We start from the raw sequence: 15,302 nt of genomic DNA on the forward strand, positions 1-15,302 counted from the left end.
ATACCCCCTGGAACTGCCCATAGGAGTAGCCAGACTTTTTTTCTGCCTAGTGTCCTACTTCTGTAGGCGACAGTATAACCCAATCGTTAAGAATATCAGGAGCTGTGTCCGTCAATGAACAAAAGAGAAATTTGACATTCTTTTTTGCAGCCATGGGCACATTTTACATCGGACTAAAAGGGAAAGGGACCTTCCGGCTTGTTACCAGCGCTCAGTTCAAAAGCCTGCATCTCTGATGGTATGAGGTGCATCAGTGCATATGGAATGGGCAGCTTGCACATCTGGAAAGGCACCATCAATGCTAAAAGATATATCCAGGTATTAGAGAAGCATATGCTCCAATCCAGACAAGGTCTTTTTCACGGAAAGCCTTGAATATTTCAGCAGGACAATGTTAAACCACATACTGCATCTATGACAACAGCACAAGTTTACACAAACTTGGACAACTCAAAGCGTATGAAAAAACAAAACTAAATGCACCTTTGTGATAAAAATGAGAATAGCTGTGCTGTACCCCACACCTAGCTCAGTCATCAATATCATAGCATCCATAAATTCAAGATTTATAGAGAGCAGATCTTCAAAGAAGCATTTAACCCTTTTTACTGCCAGCTACTCAAGGCATATGGGGGGGGGGGGGCAGCCAGCTGGCCAGGTCAGTATGGCTTATGTCACTTGCATTCCCCCCCCTTTTGCTTTAAGCTCAAGGTCACTTCAGTGACCATGGACATAAGGTCACTTAAGTGACCATGAACATAAAGCAGAACTGTTCAGTAGACTATTGAACAAAAGAATAGCTGTAATCAGCGGCTGATAAGCCACTGATTACAGCTTTTCATCTAAAACTGTATGTGTCCATGGCTGTACACAAACACCTTTGAAGTCGTACCTGGAAACAGAAATGCACTCCTTCTTGAGGCTGTATGGCCCTTTGTGGTTACGCAAATGAGGCCTACACTGCATTGCAATAAAATGTATGCCTGCATTGTACGGATGGATCTTTTATCCTATTCTTTATAACAGGAAAAAACTTTTTGAATGAGAAAATTTATGCCTGTATCATTTGATCACAATGTACACCAATCCAGCTCACACATGGCACTGCGACACTAGGCATTAGCACAGTGCATATCTTCAAAGTTCACAGAAAGGTAAAATTTAAACATTTTATAATATTTGTTATTAATACAATACAGTTTTATTTTAGTGTATTGTTTGTGAAAATGTTTTAATAAACATTTGTGCGACTAAAAGAAAAAAAAAATTAGCATCTTGTTTTTGTTCTACAGATCCTATCCTTTACTTTCAGTATGTATGGTTTGGAGAGGGATCTTTTACAAAACATGAAAGCTGTAAAGAAAAACTGGAAAAAAAAAAAAAAAAAAAGCATAAAGGGAAAAGGTGCAAAAAAGGACTGGCCATATGACTTGTGGGGCACAGGGCGAAACAAAAAAAGGGATAAAGGAATACACAAACTGGAATACACGGAGGTAAGTATACACATGGTTACTGCAGATATTTAATGGAAAGAACACTTACACTCCCCACCCCATCCTTTAAGATGTGCATGCTTCCTCTTCCTTACTGGCTAACCATTAGCAGTCCTAGAGGCAACCCTCAAATTTTCCACTCGCCTACTCGCATTTTGCGAGTGGAAAATTATGTATGGCGAGCTACTGCCAGGGGAAGAGAGGAGAGGAAAGCCGCCGAAGGATTGAATAATGTCAGCGGCGGATCATCCCGCTCAGCTTTAATTGTAATGGCCGGGCGCTCGCCGACATACACAGTTCCGTCTCCTAGCCCGGCTTCTTTGATAGACAGAACACCTGGCCAACCAGGACGTGTTCTGTCTATCAAAGAAGCCGGGCTAGGAGGCGGGACTGTGTATGTCAGCGAGCGCCCGCCAATTACAATTAAAGCTGAGCGGGATGATCCGCCGCTCCGACATTATCCAGCAGGACTGATGGAGGGGTTCAAGCCCAAGTTGGAAAAATCGGCAGTACACCGGTACAAGGTAGGGTGGGATGGATGGAAGGATGGCTGCTCTGGCTGGGCGTCTGTGTCATGGGAGGTGGAGGGGCGCTGCCAGGAGTGTTTCTGTGACAGGAGAGAGCGGGATGTGCTCTCTCTGTCTTCTCGCCGGGCTTCACACACTCCTGTCAGATCGGGACTTCTCCCCTGAGTCAGAGTGGAGGTGGAGCGGAAGAGAAGACAATTAGTTCCTAATGCTTTGCACGGACAGCTCGGGAGAGATGCGGCTGCAGAAGGGGAAGAAGATTGCGGCTCAGGAAGGACACTGGATGTCAGATCGGGACTATACAGAGTTTGTTATCCCCTGTCCTCCGAGTCAAAGCAAGCAATGTGGAAAGGGGGCGGGTAACAAACTCTGTATAGTCCGATCTGACATGCAGTGTCCTTCCTGAGCTGCAATCTACTTCCCCTTCTGCTTCTGCAGCCGCATCTCTCCCGCCAGCTGTCCGTGCAAAGCTTTAGGAATAGGAATAGGCTTCTCCTCCGCTCCTCCTCCGCTCTGACATATGAAGAGGAGGATCACAGAGCGATGTATCTGGTATCACAGGTGCTGTATGTGAGGTCTGTGACATGCTGGAGGAAAGGGTGAACTACACTGGGGTACAAATCTTATCCTGTCACCTCCCAAATTCCCATCTCAGCACAATCCCCCCCTCCCTCCTAGCACAACCCCCCCCCCCCATCTCAGCACAGTCCCCCCTCCTAGCACAACCCCCCCATCTCAGCACAGTCCCCCCCCCTCCTAGCACAACCCCCCCCCATCTCAGCACAGTCCCCCCCCCCTGCTAGCACAACCCCCCCATCTCAGCAGTCCCCCCCCCTCCTAGCACAACCCCCCCCCCATCTCAGCACAGTCCCCCCCCCCTCCTAGCACAACCCCCCCCCTCCTAGCACAACCCCCCATCTCAGCACAGTCCCCCCCCCCTCCTAGCACAACCCCCCCATCTCAGCACAGTCCGCCCCCCTCCTAGCACAACCCCCCCATCTCAGCACAGTCCCCCCCCCCATCTCAGCACAGTCCCCCCCCCCTCCTAGCACAACCCCCCCCCATCTCAGCACAGTCCCCCCCCCTCCTAGCACAACCCCCCCATCTCAGCAGTCCCCCCCCTCCTAGCACAACCCCCCCCCCCATCTCAGCACAGTCCCCCCCCCCCTCCTAGCACAACCCCCCCCCCCATCTCAGCACAGTCCCCCCCCCTCCTAGCACAACCCCCCATCTCAGCACAGTCCCCCCCCCCTCCTAGCACAACCCCCCCATCTCCGCACAGTCCGCCCCCCTCCTAGCACAACCCCCCCATCTCAGCACAGTCCCCCCCATCTCAGCACAACCCCCCCATCTCAGCACAGTCCCCCCCCCCCTCCTAGCACAACCCCCCCATCTCAGCACAGTCCCCCCCCATCTCAGCACAGTCCCCCCCCATCTCAGCACAGTCCCCCCCCCCCCTCCTAGCACAATCCCCCCCCCCTCCTAGCACAATCCCCCCCATCTCAGCACAATCCCCCCTCCTAGCACAACCCCCCCATCTCAGCACAGTCCCCCCCCCTCCTAGCACAACCCCCCCCCCCACCTCAGCACAGTCCCTCCCCCTCCTAGCACAACCCCCCCATCTCAGCACAACCCCCCCATCTCAGCACAACCCCCCCATCTCAGCACAATCCCCCCTCCTAGCACAACCCCCCCATCTCAGCACAGTCCCCCCCCCCCCTCTTAGCACAACCCCCCTCCCATATTGATCCCACCTAGAAGTAATCATCTTCTCCCCACCCCTCATGCTACAAATTCTCTTATTCCAACCCCCCCCCCCCCAGGGACAATCCCCCAAAAAGTATTTGTACTAGGAGGGGTGGGGAGAAGATGATTACTTCTAAGTGGGATCGATATGGGGGGGGGGGGGGAGCGGGGTTGTGCTGGGATGGGGAATTTGAGAGGTGACATTATAAGATTTCTTCTAGCAGGGGAATTGGGGGGGGGGAGGGTGCTAGGAGGAGTGATTTGTGCTGGGGGGGTGAGGATTTGTGTCAGGAGTGGGGATTTGGGGATCGCCCTTATAGAGATTATTGGAATGGGGTGGAGGGATGGATTTGTGCCAGAACAGGAAGTCTTAGGGCTGTTAAAAAGGGGTATTGGGGGGGGGGGGGGTTGTGCCAGTAGGAATAATGTTTTTTTTTGTGCTAGGGGGAAAATTTTGATGGGGGGAGGATTTGATGGGTAGGATTTGTTCTAGGAGGTGAAATTTGGGGGGGGGGGGGGGTACTAGGATGGTGATTTGGGGGTTCCAGACCCTTGATGGGCACTGATTAGGCTGCACTGATGGGCACTGAAAACGTTGTTATTAATATTTATTTTTGTAACTTCTGCATTAATGCAAAAACATTTAACAGTATAACTTTATGGCGTGTTTAGGGGGCGGAATTAGGGGCGGGGCAGGGTAGGAGTTGGGTGGGGCAACTGGTGGCGAGTAACCCTTAAGGCCTGGCTAGTAGCTCAGGACTTTAAATTTTGAGCCCTGCTAGAGGAATATAAATCTAAAGGCACACTTCTGCTGGAAACTTCACAAAGAAAAAGTAAACTGCGAGGATATTTCTTGGACCCTGCACAGCTATCAAAATGCTAAAAGCAGAGAGTAAGTGCAGTTGGGAAGGGTGGCAGTAAAGTTTACCTTTCACTTTGTCCTGGATGGTCAACTCATAATGAAGATTAACTTTAAAAGTGGGCTTATTGTTAAGTATTAACCTGACTAGCCCTAATTAAAATAATCCACATAAATTACTCATTTTTCAGTACCAATAACAGACAACCACTTTTAAATATGTTTTGCTAGGCAAGCAGTAGAGCCTGCATACTGAAGAGCTGCATTAATAGAGCCTACAGTATGTCAGCTAAATCTCCATGTACAGTCCCTGATGTAAAAAAAAAAAAAATAAACAGGATTTTTGACTTACCGTAAAATCCTTTTCTCTTAAGTTCTCAAGAAAAAAAGTCCTGGCTACGCCTATGGGCAGTCCCGGAGGGTACACCCTCTCTTATTGCCTAGGATATCACTTTTGTATCAAAGCAGTGTCAGAAAGTAACACCAACCCAACTCAAAATAGAGGGGTGGGTACTGCGTCCGTCAATGAACTTAAGAGAAAAGGATTTTACGGTAAATGAAAAATTCAGTTTTCTCTATCGTTCATTGACCGACGCAGTTCTCTCCGATTCATATCAGTAGGGACGTCCCAAACCAGTGCCATAAAATGAGGGTTGGGAACAACAGACAAATAAGTCCCCAAGGCTCAACATAGCCGACCAGGCAACATCAGAACAAAAAGATGAGACTCACCTGAAACAAACAGTAAACACCCTCAAGGAAGGCCAAAAGCCCTCCAAGCAGCAGCCAGCAAAAACCCTTGCGGCCAAAAGGAGGCATCTGCAGATGCCAGCACATCCACCTTATAAAATGTGGTAAAGGTGTGAACAAACGACCAGGTAGTCGACTTACAACCTGAAGTACAGATGCCTGTATGGCAAAAAGCCCAGGAAGTACCAGGCGCCCGAGTAGAAAGCGCCGAAACAGGGAAAAGGTAGGACCTGACCCGTAACTGAAGAAGCCTGCACCACCGACTGCCCGATCCACCTGGAACAGTCGCAGCAGACGCAGGCAGCCCTGTTCTTGAGCCATACGTGAGCACAGAGAGCAAACCTGACTTACGGGAAGCCTCGCCAGTACACCTCGAGAGCCAGAACTCTATCCAGAGTATGCAGCGCACATTCCATAGGATGAGGGGGCTTAGGACACAAGATGGCAATACAATGTCCTTGTGCAAGCGAACACTAGAAACCACCTTCAGAGGGAAGGACGGATCCGGACGAAGTACCACCTGGCCCCACGAACCAACATATAGGGAGGACAGGACAACGTCGCCAGGGCCGACACCGGGCATACAGAGTGACAGCAACCAAGAAGGCCACATTCCATAATAAGGTAGGCAGGGGATACCCTCGATACTCACAAATGGAGGGATGCGAAGGATTCTTGGCAGCAACCGAGAGGAGGAAAGACAGACAGCAGCTGACACTGACTTGTACAGCCTGCACAGGTGACCATGCCAAACTCTCAGCATCGTTCATGTTGAACCTAGCTTAAGTTCTTGCCAATGACAGAACCCATGGCGCCACCATTGCACCCACCAGAGGGTCCCGCGAAGCGGGCCACGACCTCTGCACTATCCTGTAAAGGCGACGCCAACAGGACCACGTCTGGAGTGCCCCCAACGAAGGCACAACTGCTGGAAAACCTCCGGATGCAGGAACCATTCCCCAGCATGTCGACTGAGGCAATCCGCCTGCCAATTTTTCCACACCTGGAAAGGAATAGCAGAGAGCCGGAATAAAGCGCTCTGCCCAATGAAGAATGGTCACTCTCAAGGCCACAAGGACACCCTTGGTGCCCCCACGGTGAAAGACATAAGCCACGGTCAAGGCGTAGTTGATTAAACGTGCACTGTACAGCTGCAGGTGCCCGAACCAGTAAACTAGGCAAAGCCGCATCGCTCTAAGCCCCAGGACAGTAAATCGGTAACCTGGATCCTCCAGGGACCATACTCCCGAAGCAGAGAACCTGCCGAGGACTCCAGTAAAAAGGGGAGGAAGGATTCCAGAACAAAACCCCCTGGTCACCCGGCTCAGCCGGATCCGTAAATCCAGAGAGCCTGGATTCTACTCCCATTCAAGGAGAATTACCGTCTGGGAAAAACCCCCAGAGGGATTGAGTGAAAGGGACCGTCTTGAAAGACGGACACCAGCAGCTCCAGTACTTGCATGCAGGTCCGAAGGGACGACCATGTGCAGGACAGCAACAGCCGAACCGCAGTCTGAAGTTCTAAGAGGTTTCCCCCCCTGGGAGAAACACCCTGACTGAGGACGAGTCCAAAGTCAGGCCCAATCGTTCAGTCCCATGGAAGGGACCAGGGATGATTTCAGAAGGTGCAGAACCCACCTGAACTCCTCCAGAGTTCTCATGGTGACTTCCAACTCCATTACCAGCACCATAGGGGACACCAAACGGAGAAGCAGATCGGCCAGGAAACCAGGGCCAAAAAAACCCCACTGCCGCAACAGCACCAGGACCGGAACCAACACCTTTGTGAAGACCCTAGTAACAGAAACGAGACCAAGGGGTAACGCCAAAACCATGAGAAATCCTTCCCCACAGCAAAATAATAAAAAAAAAAAAAAAAAAAAGGAGAACCCGTAGGTGTCTCGAACATACCAGGATGTGAAGGTAGGCAGCTTGATGTCTATGGAGGCCAGGAATCCCCCAGATGTAGGGAAGCCACCATCGTGCGAAACAATACCAACTGGAATGGCTGATCCACACGGAAACATCAAAGGGCCAGTAGGTCCAGCTTGTTGAACCAGAGCCTGAACTGCTCCGCAGATCCATGCAATCAATCTGGTGACAGCCGTACCTTGCAAGGGAAAACCTTACCGAAAAAAAAAAAAAAAGGATCGAAACACAATCTTGCAACTGGACCGCATGACCTCTTGCACCCAGCTGCCTGGTCCGCCCCCTCCCCCCCCATCCCCTAGATGGGTGAGGACGCACCTTCAGTTCGAGTAGGCCTTGTCCACAGGTCTGTGAAAAAAACGATTCCCTTGTTCGCCAGACCAGGATCGTTTGGAAACACTGAGGAAGTCCTGAAGGACTTCGCCACATCTACTGTCCCCGAGGGACAAAAACTGCTTGTGAGCCGAAAGGGAGGAACCCCATCTGCAACAAAGGCCCTTACCCTTGTTAGCCTGTGGAAGAAAAGCACTCTTCCCCCCGCGAGACCCTCCTAGAACGTCATCCAGGGTAGCGCCAGACAGATCCATTAAGGCCTTCTTAAAAGTGTGATCCGCAGACCAATATGCCGGACAACCACCGCCGAAACCGACAGGTGACCCACACAAAGGTGCCTCAACCAGCGCACCATTGCAAACGAATTGCAGCCCCTGCACCAGCTGGTCCAACAGCTCCCCCAGGGCAAGAGGGACTTGCCCCACACCAAGTCATGGTGTTGGAAGTCAGAGTCTGCACAGCAAGGGCAAACACTGTGCCCAGTGCAGACTACGCCAGGGAGTACAGATCACGGACCACAGCCACGCCATCCTATCCCCCCAAGTACTTAAAGGACGGGGATTACTCCAACGGAACAACAGTAGTCCTAATCAGCCAGAGACCGTACGTCTACCAAGCCGGAACAATCCTCTGTAACTCTCCAAAAGGGTAACGTCTAGCAGCCGCTTAGACACCCCAGGGGAATGTCTCAGATGATCCCATCCTACATGAGCATGCTAGCAAAATAAGCTGCTCCTGGTAGCATGTGAGTGCCAGATGCTACCTGCGCCCTAGGCGCAGCCGCGTCAAAATTGCAGGGTGTCACGCACCGAAACAACCAGTGAATCCACCAGCATCAAGCGTGGCAGGGGGAGGTAGAAATGGCATCCTCTTCATCCGAGGAGACAGGGCGCAAGGTAACAGACCCAGCAGGGAGGCTCAGACTCAGAATCGGAGACATCAGATGAGGCAGGGGTAGTTAGGGAAACGTTTCAGTGCACCTCCCACCTCCACCCGGGCCCAAATGCTTCCCAAAATTCCGAAAAAGGCAGCAACGGACAGTGGAGATCCAGAAGGCCCTGCGGACTCCGGGAAGGGGTCCGGTGGGGACACATGGCCTGCAGGGTCCCTACTGAACCTGAGAAACCAGCCAGCAAAATTTGCAAGAAAAAAAACAAAAAAGACAAATTATTATTTTTTTTTTGCAGGAAGCAGTCCCACTGCGCTACAGCGCCCCCCCGGAGGTCAGGCGCACGCTAATGAACTCGCACAGAGAGGGAGAGACTACCCTCATGACTCACTGTCCCCAGTATAGCAATCCTCCAGGCACTCCCACCGGCCTTCACAGCTAAAAATCAGCCACAAAACGGCCGAAAATGGGTGTACCAAGATGGCCGCCATCATAGAAGCAAACAGAGGCTACAACAAAATGGCGGCCCTGCGCGGGAACACGGTAATTGGGACCCACAGGGGGACCGCCCCAACAGCCCATCTACACCTCCAGCAGCAGAAATCACCACCAAGGCCCCCCCGGACGATCGGTCAAGCGCCACGGACAGCGCACTCCCCAGCCCCCCATGTGGCCTGCAAAAGAGGTCCCAGCCCCAGGTAGGCCAAAACAGCCCCCCACGTGGAGGGGGGGGGGTCACAACAGGATAGAGGGAAACCCTGGAGTGTGAGGGGCAGACCATCCCAGGGAGGGGACCCGCGTCCACCCCAAAATCCGCCAGGAGGGGGGGGGGGGGGGGGGACGTTTACTCACCATACCAGGAAACACAGACGGACACCATCTCCTGACAGGACCCCACAGCACCGAAGTGGGGGGGCTGTCAGCCAATTAGAAATGCTGAGACATAAGCCTAGACCCTGTCATGTGCATCCTGGCGAGACGTTTAACTCACGGGGCCTGTCCCCGTCCACTCGGACTATTTTGCGGTCGACCAAGCGCAGGGCTAGGGCCTGCACGCACTCGCTGGCCAGACTGGGGTGACCACTGGATATAGGGATCCAGCCCATCACCCAGCCTGGCATAATTGTTTGAAGATCTCACAGGAAAAAAATTCCAAAAGAAAAAAAGGCTAGCTGGAAAAAAATAAAAAAAAAATCTACATAAAAAAAACTTCATGTCAGGACCACAGATCCCAGCAAGGAACTAGGTCCTTACTCCTGACTAGGCAGATTAAAACGGACATCATATGCAGGAAGAGAGAGGGTGTACCCTCCGGGACTGCCCATAGGCGTAGCTGAACTTTTTTTCTGCCTAGTGTCCTACTCCTGTAGGGGGCAGTATAACCCTACTGATATGAATCAGAGAGAACTGCGTCCGTCAATGAACGATAGAGAAAGAGAAAAAGATGTGGTAGAAAGGCATGCAAATGGAAATATCAACAGCATAAGAATTTTCTCCTCAAATTGTTTTCCAATGATAGCTGTGATGGTAATAACCAGCAAATAATGTGTAGAGAGACAAATGTTACAGATTGGTGAACTAAATAAAAGGAAAACAGAAAGAACTGAGGCTTTGTTCAGGTGAGTGCGATTTTAGATGGAACTTGAGTCTCAAAAGAACTGCACAACAATGGAGATCACATTGCTTTCAATATTGCTTGTTTACATCAATGCAACTCTGCTCAGCACAATTTTGGAAAAGGTTCCTGTACTACTTTGGTGTGATTCCAGCACAATTTTCACCCTGTAGAATATGCAAACCACTTCAAAGTTATATTCAAGTTGCACTACATATTTACATGGAAAGTCCGATCAAAATCAAATCGCAGTAGTGTGCACCCAGCCTAAACAGGTATTGCCTAAGAACTACAGGTTTAAGGATGTGTTAAAAGTATTACTTGAGTTTTTAAGAGTATGTATAGCATAGCATAGCAAAGGATGTTTGTATACTGTGTTTCGACACAAAAGTCCTCCAAATTTAACATTTTTTTTACGAATAAGAACTGTAACCTATGGACTACTAAACAACTATAGGGCACTGTGGTTTATCATCCTTATATGATGGTTTCTCAGTTATATCCCTTGCTCCACTCCCCTCCCTCACTGCAAACTTCCCACATATACTCAGAAAAGATCTGTGGATTAAGGGCTAGAAATGGATGTACAGGATTGATCCCAAATTTGGGAAATACCTGAATCATGTGCGCATAACATCCTGACAGACAGTAATTATAATAAAGTTTTGACAGGTTGGTATATGGTACCTTCCAGGATCACCCATTGGTTGCCCAAGTACCAACCACACTGTTTTCGTGGGTGTGAACAGATAGGGACTGTTTTCCACATATGGTTGACCTGTTGTATTGAACTGCATTTTTGTGAAGAAGTGCTTCAGATCATTTCCAAAGCAACTAGACTCCTCTTAGCCAACATGGTATTTTAAATCTCAACCTCCAGGTCTTCCAAAAAAGGTGCCTCAAATTACTCCTTTATATTCCAACAGCAGCTAAGCAAACAGTCGCTAAAACCTGAAAATCACCTACCCTCTTCACTTTGCTAAAACTAAATCAAGAATAAAATCACTCAAGTGTAATCATTCGCACACATTCCCTTCTTTGTCTCTACCATTATAATAATGCTTTCTTTGTCGTTTTCTAACTCCTTTTCTTCATATCACACTTCCCCGATACAGTGTGCAAAATTAGATGGTCACGTGGTACCCGTTATTTCTATTTATTCCTCACATGGAATTTCTGTAACATTTTAACATGTCTCATGTTATGTGTGTTGTCCACTAACCCTGAAGAGGAAAAAATATAGGGCACACCATTTATTAAACTGACCATTGAGGGCACAGAGCTATAGCAGCTGGCAGTAATCGCATGGAAAAAATCTGACAGGCTGGTTGTACTAAAATCGATCAATGGATCAACTTCAGTACAACCAGCCTGCCCATACATGGATCGAATCTTGACTAGTCCCTGCTCGACCCGCCAAAATCCAAACCATCTATGGCCGGCTTTAGAGCTGCCCTGTGTCCTCTGCATACTTTGTTTTATCTCAAAGAGCCCTTCTAGTCATTCTCTTGTTCTACAGATTAAATGAGCCTTTATGTTGTAGCACTCAAAAGACAATGGACAAGGCTGACACCATGCAGTCCACAAAAACGCTGTGTTTTATCATCCCACAGCAGGGTTGAGTGAAGTGCATGTCTGGCAGATCAACAGGTATTTTTTTTTTTTAAACTGAGAAAATGTACCATTTTTAGGAAAAAAATAAGGTCATTTTGAAATAAATGGCTACAACGGGTCTAAAAAAAAGTTGGGACAGGGCAACTTTGCCAGTTTTTTTGCTGCCCCGCTCTCACTTTTTTGAGATGTGTTGTCAACATCAATTTCAAAAAGAACATATTTTTTTTTTTCTTAAAATGGTTTATATTCACAGTTTAAACATTCGTTAGGTTTTCTTTATTCTAATATGGTTTTATGAGATTTGCAAATCATTGCATTCTTTTATGTAGATCTTAACAAGCGTCCCACATTTTTTGGAATGGGGGTTGTACTTGCAGGGACTATGAAGTGGTAAAAACAAAGAAAATGCAAATGTATTATATTGGATATGGCTTTTCTTTTTTTTTTGGGGGGGGGGGGGGGGGGGGTTGCCATGGCATACATTTGGCTACTTATAACAGTCATACAGAAATTAAAAAAAACAGAAACCGGATACTCTATAAAAGGAAGCATACCTCATTTGACTGCTTGCCACTGTAGGACATTTTCTTGATGGCAACCACTTCATTGGTACGCACATCATGTGCCTAAGACAGGGGAAAAATAAAAAACAGAATGAAGCAGAAAAAGCAAAAAATTATCCTCGGTATATTGTTATTTAAATGACATTCCCAGTGAGTGTGTGTGTGTGTATGTATATATATATATATATATATATATATATATATATATATTTATTATACACACACAATTATATATATATTTTCACACACACGCTGTGAGGTGTAAATTTTAATATGACTGAACTTGCTTAAAATACTTCAAGAGATTTACCGTGAAGGTAGGCCCATGCCCCAATATATACAACCACAACTATCTAGAGATAAAGTAGGGGTTTTTAGGCTAATTTTGAGAAGGAAGACCAGAGAACCAATACATTAAAATTGAATCATTTATTGAATGTGTTTAAAACAAAATTAGTATACACACAGGGATGTATAAAGGCACATATAAAACATCCCTCATATGCAAAACATATGTTAAAAACCACAGCACAGAAATATTTCCCTATTATGGGAGCAATACATGCTTCAAGCTTATGTTGGTGCAAGAAGTCTGATGATATTCGGTTTGTGGGTCCCAATGAGCCAACGCGGCTTCGTCATGGCCAGAGAGACCGAGCAATACCGATATTTCTTGCTGTAAACGAAGATTAGATGACAGGTAGGGAGAATCACAATCCCTAAGGTTAGATATACGATTATGAGTGTCGAGTTTTGCCTATATTACTCTCCTAGGTGGGTAGTAAAGAACCCCCATTTATCGGTGGCAATTATTCCATCTTGTCCTTTGTAAAAGTTTATTTCCCCTTTCTGGTTCATAGATCCAGGGGAAACAAGGTAACCGAGCTCATGTGCTATAGTTCATTTAGCTCCCCTAGGGACACACTTGTCCAACTCAACCATATAGTCCACCTTAATAGGGAGTGGGGAATATACCGCACGATGCCAGGTAATGTGCTTCCGAATAGTCCACTGTAAATATATGGAGGCAGGCTTGTGAATGGTTTAGGTTATACACCATTAAAAAGCCATGATGCCCATTCATGACCCCATAGCTAGCCTCAGTCTTGGTGGTGTTTGCATGTGCCTGCTAGGGTGGTACAAAGGGTAGTAACTGATTCACAGAGGATGTTCGCAAATAATTTTATTTAGAACATCCACACGCTCCAGTGATATTTAGCCTTCCCAATGTACACAAAATACTCAATCATCTGTTTTTCAGATTCATAGTGGTTGATTTACCAAAGGCAAACAGGCTGTTCACTTTGCAAAGTAGTTGCACTTTGAAAAGGTAATTATCTTCAGAGTTTAGGGAATGGGATTAAAATTTCACTTTGCAAAAAATGCCCAAACACATGAAATGAAAAAAACAAAAAAAAAACTCAGTAGAACATCACCAAATCCACTAAGCTCTGGTAGAAAACTCTCGTGCAAAGTGAACAGGCTATTTCCCTTTAGTAAAATAACCCCTTAGTCTCTGGGGCTGATAAAATCCCTTAATCCAGTGCTTCTCAACCTTTTTCTAGTCAGGGCACCCTTGTAAATTATTTTTAGTCTTGAGGTAACCTTGTCTAAAGCTTGGCTCACGTTACTGTGTCACAGAAAGCACAGGAAAACGCATTAATTCCAGACACTCAGAAAAATGCTCTGCTCTTTAGGGGTGCCATTATTTCTTAATATTACCCCATACATTGGAAAATGTGGGGCGTTTTTGGCGCGCCACAATTTAAAAAAAAAAAAAAAAAAACAGGTACCTGGTAACTCCTTTTCTAGGAAGTCTTCCAGGGCAGCATATGAGAGATAGGGCCCCTCCCAGGAAACTGCATTCTAAAAAAGACTGCACATAACTGCCTGCCTCAGTAATAAAAAAAAATAACCGGAGGAACAGGTGGTTATTATGCCTCTTCACTGAAACCAAATAATCCCATTTTTTTTTTTTTTTTTTAGGGAGGGAAGGAGTGCTGCCCTGGAAGACTTTCTAGAAAAGGAGTTACCAGATACCAAGCCCTGTCTTTCTCAAGTCCTCTTCCAGGGCAGCATCTGAGGGAATGTAGCAAGAAATACTTACCAGCGGTGGGGGGGTTACTGTCTGGAGAACTTTCCAAACGAAAATTTGATCTTGGCTGGACAGGCGGTCAATGCGATAGTGCCTTACAAAGGTCTTAATGCTCGACCATGTTTCTGCCCTGCAGGATCTGCTCTGCCTGAACCTCGCTGACTCTTCTTGTTGATACCAACACCACCAATACTACCGTTTTTAGTATTTAGTCTTTTGTCTGAGCATTAGTCTAGAGGCTCGAAAGGAGTAGAGAGGAACCCCTTTAGAACTATGAATAAATCCCACAATGGGAATTTCCTATAACTGGTCGGTTTTTACCGATAAGAGGAAACATTTTATCAGTGCCGTTGCCCTGGCAGTGGTTTTGACTGCCTCAGCCGAAGCATCTGCTACAAAAGCTGCCGCCCTTGCCAGGATGGGCATGGTTTTTAGTAACTCTTTTCTGGGAGTATCCCCTTCTAAGAGTTTTTGCAGTTGTTTTAGCCATAGCAGCAGAGTTCTTGCAGTGAATGTGGATGCAATTGCTGGGTTAAGATTCAATGCTCCAGCTTCCCATGCTTTCTTTAGCAGCGATTCCCACTTTCTTATCCATGGGGTCTTTAAGGTACCGAAATCTTCAAAAGTAAGGTCCGACTTGTTTCCTATTCTTGCTAGTGATGGGTCTACCTTGGGGCATTTGGCCCAGGTTTACATGTCTTCTTCCGCAAACGGGTACCTGCGTTTTATTGCTTATGGTATGAACAATCTCCTCTCGTGTTCTTCCCATTCTTTCTTGATGTCTTAGGGATTGATGTACAGGGAATGTCCTGGGTTTCTTTTGTTGCAGTCCCTTGTACATTTTGTCATGTAAAGACAATTCTGATTTTGTTCTTTAATGCCTAGCATG

At 47.4% G+C, this 15,302-nt stretch overlaps 1 protein-coding gene across 1 annotated transcript in view; it reads right to left on the minus strand.

Annotated features, from left to right (window-relative positions):
• The window catches only part of TAOK1 (TAO kinase 1), a 254,292-nt gene that overhangs the window by 133,168 nt on the left and 105,822 nt on the right, over nt 1–15,302 (minus strand). Inside the window, exon 4 of the mRNA XM_082244852.1 lies at nt 12,310–12,381. Within this exon, the coding sequence (XP_082100978.1) occupies nt 12,310–12,381 (72 nt within the window). The remainder of the gene's footprint in view (nt 1–12,309; nt 12,382–15,302) is intronic.

This window comes from Pelophylax lessonae, assembly GCF_965119305.1.
Source record: "Pelophylax lessonae genome assembly, chromosome: 2".
NCBI classification, from domain to species: Eukaryota; Metazoa; Chordata; class Amphibia; order Anura; family Ranidae; genus Pelophylax; species Pelophylax lessonae.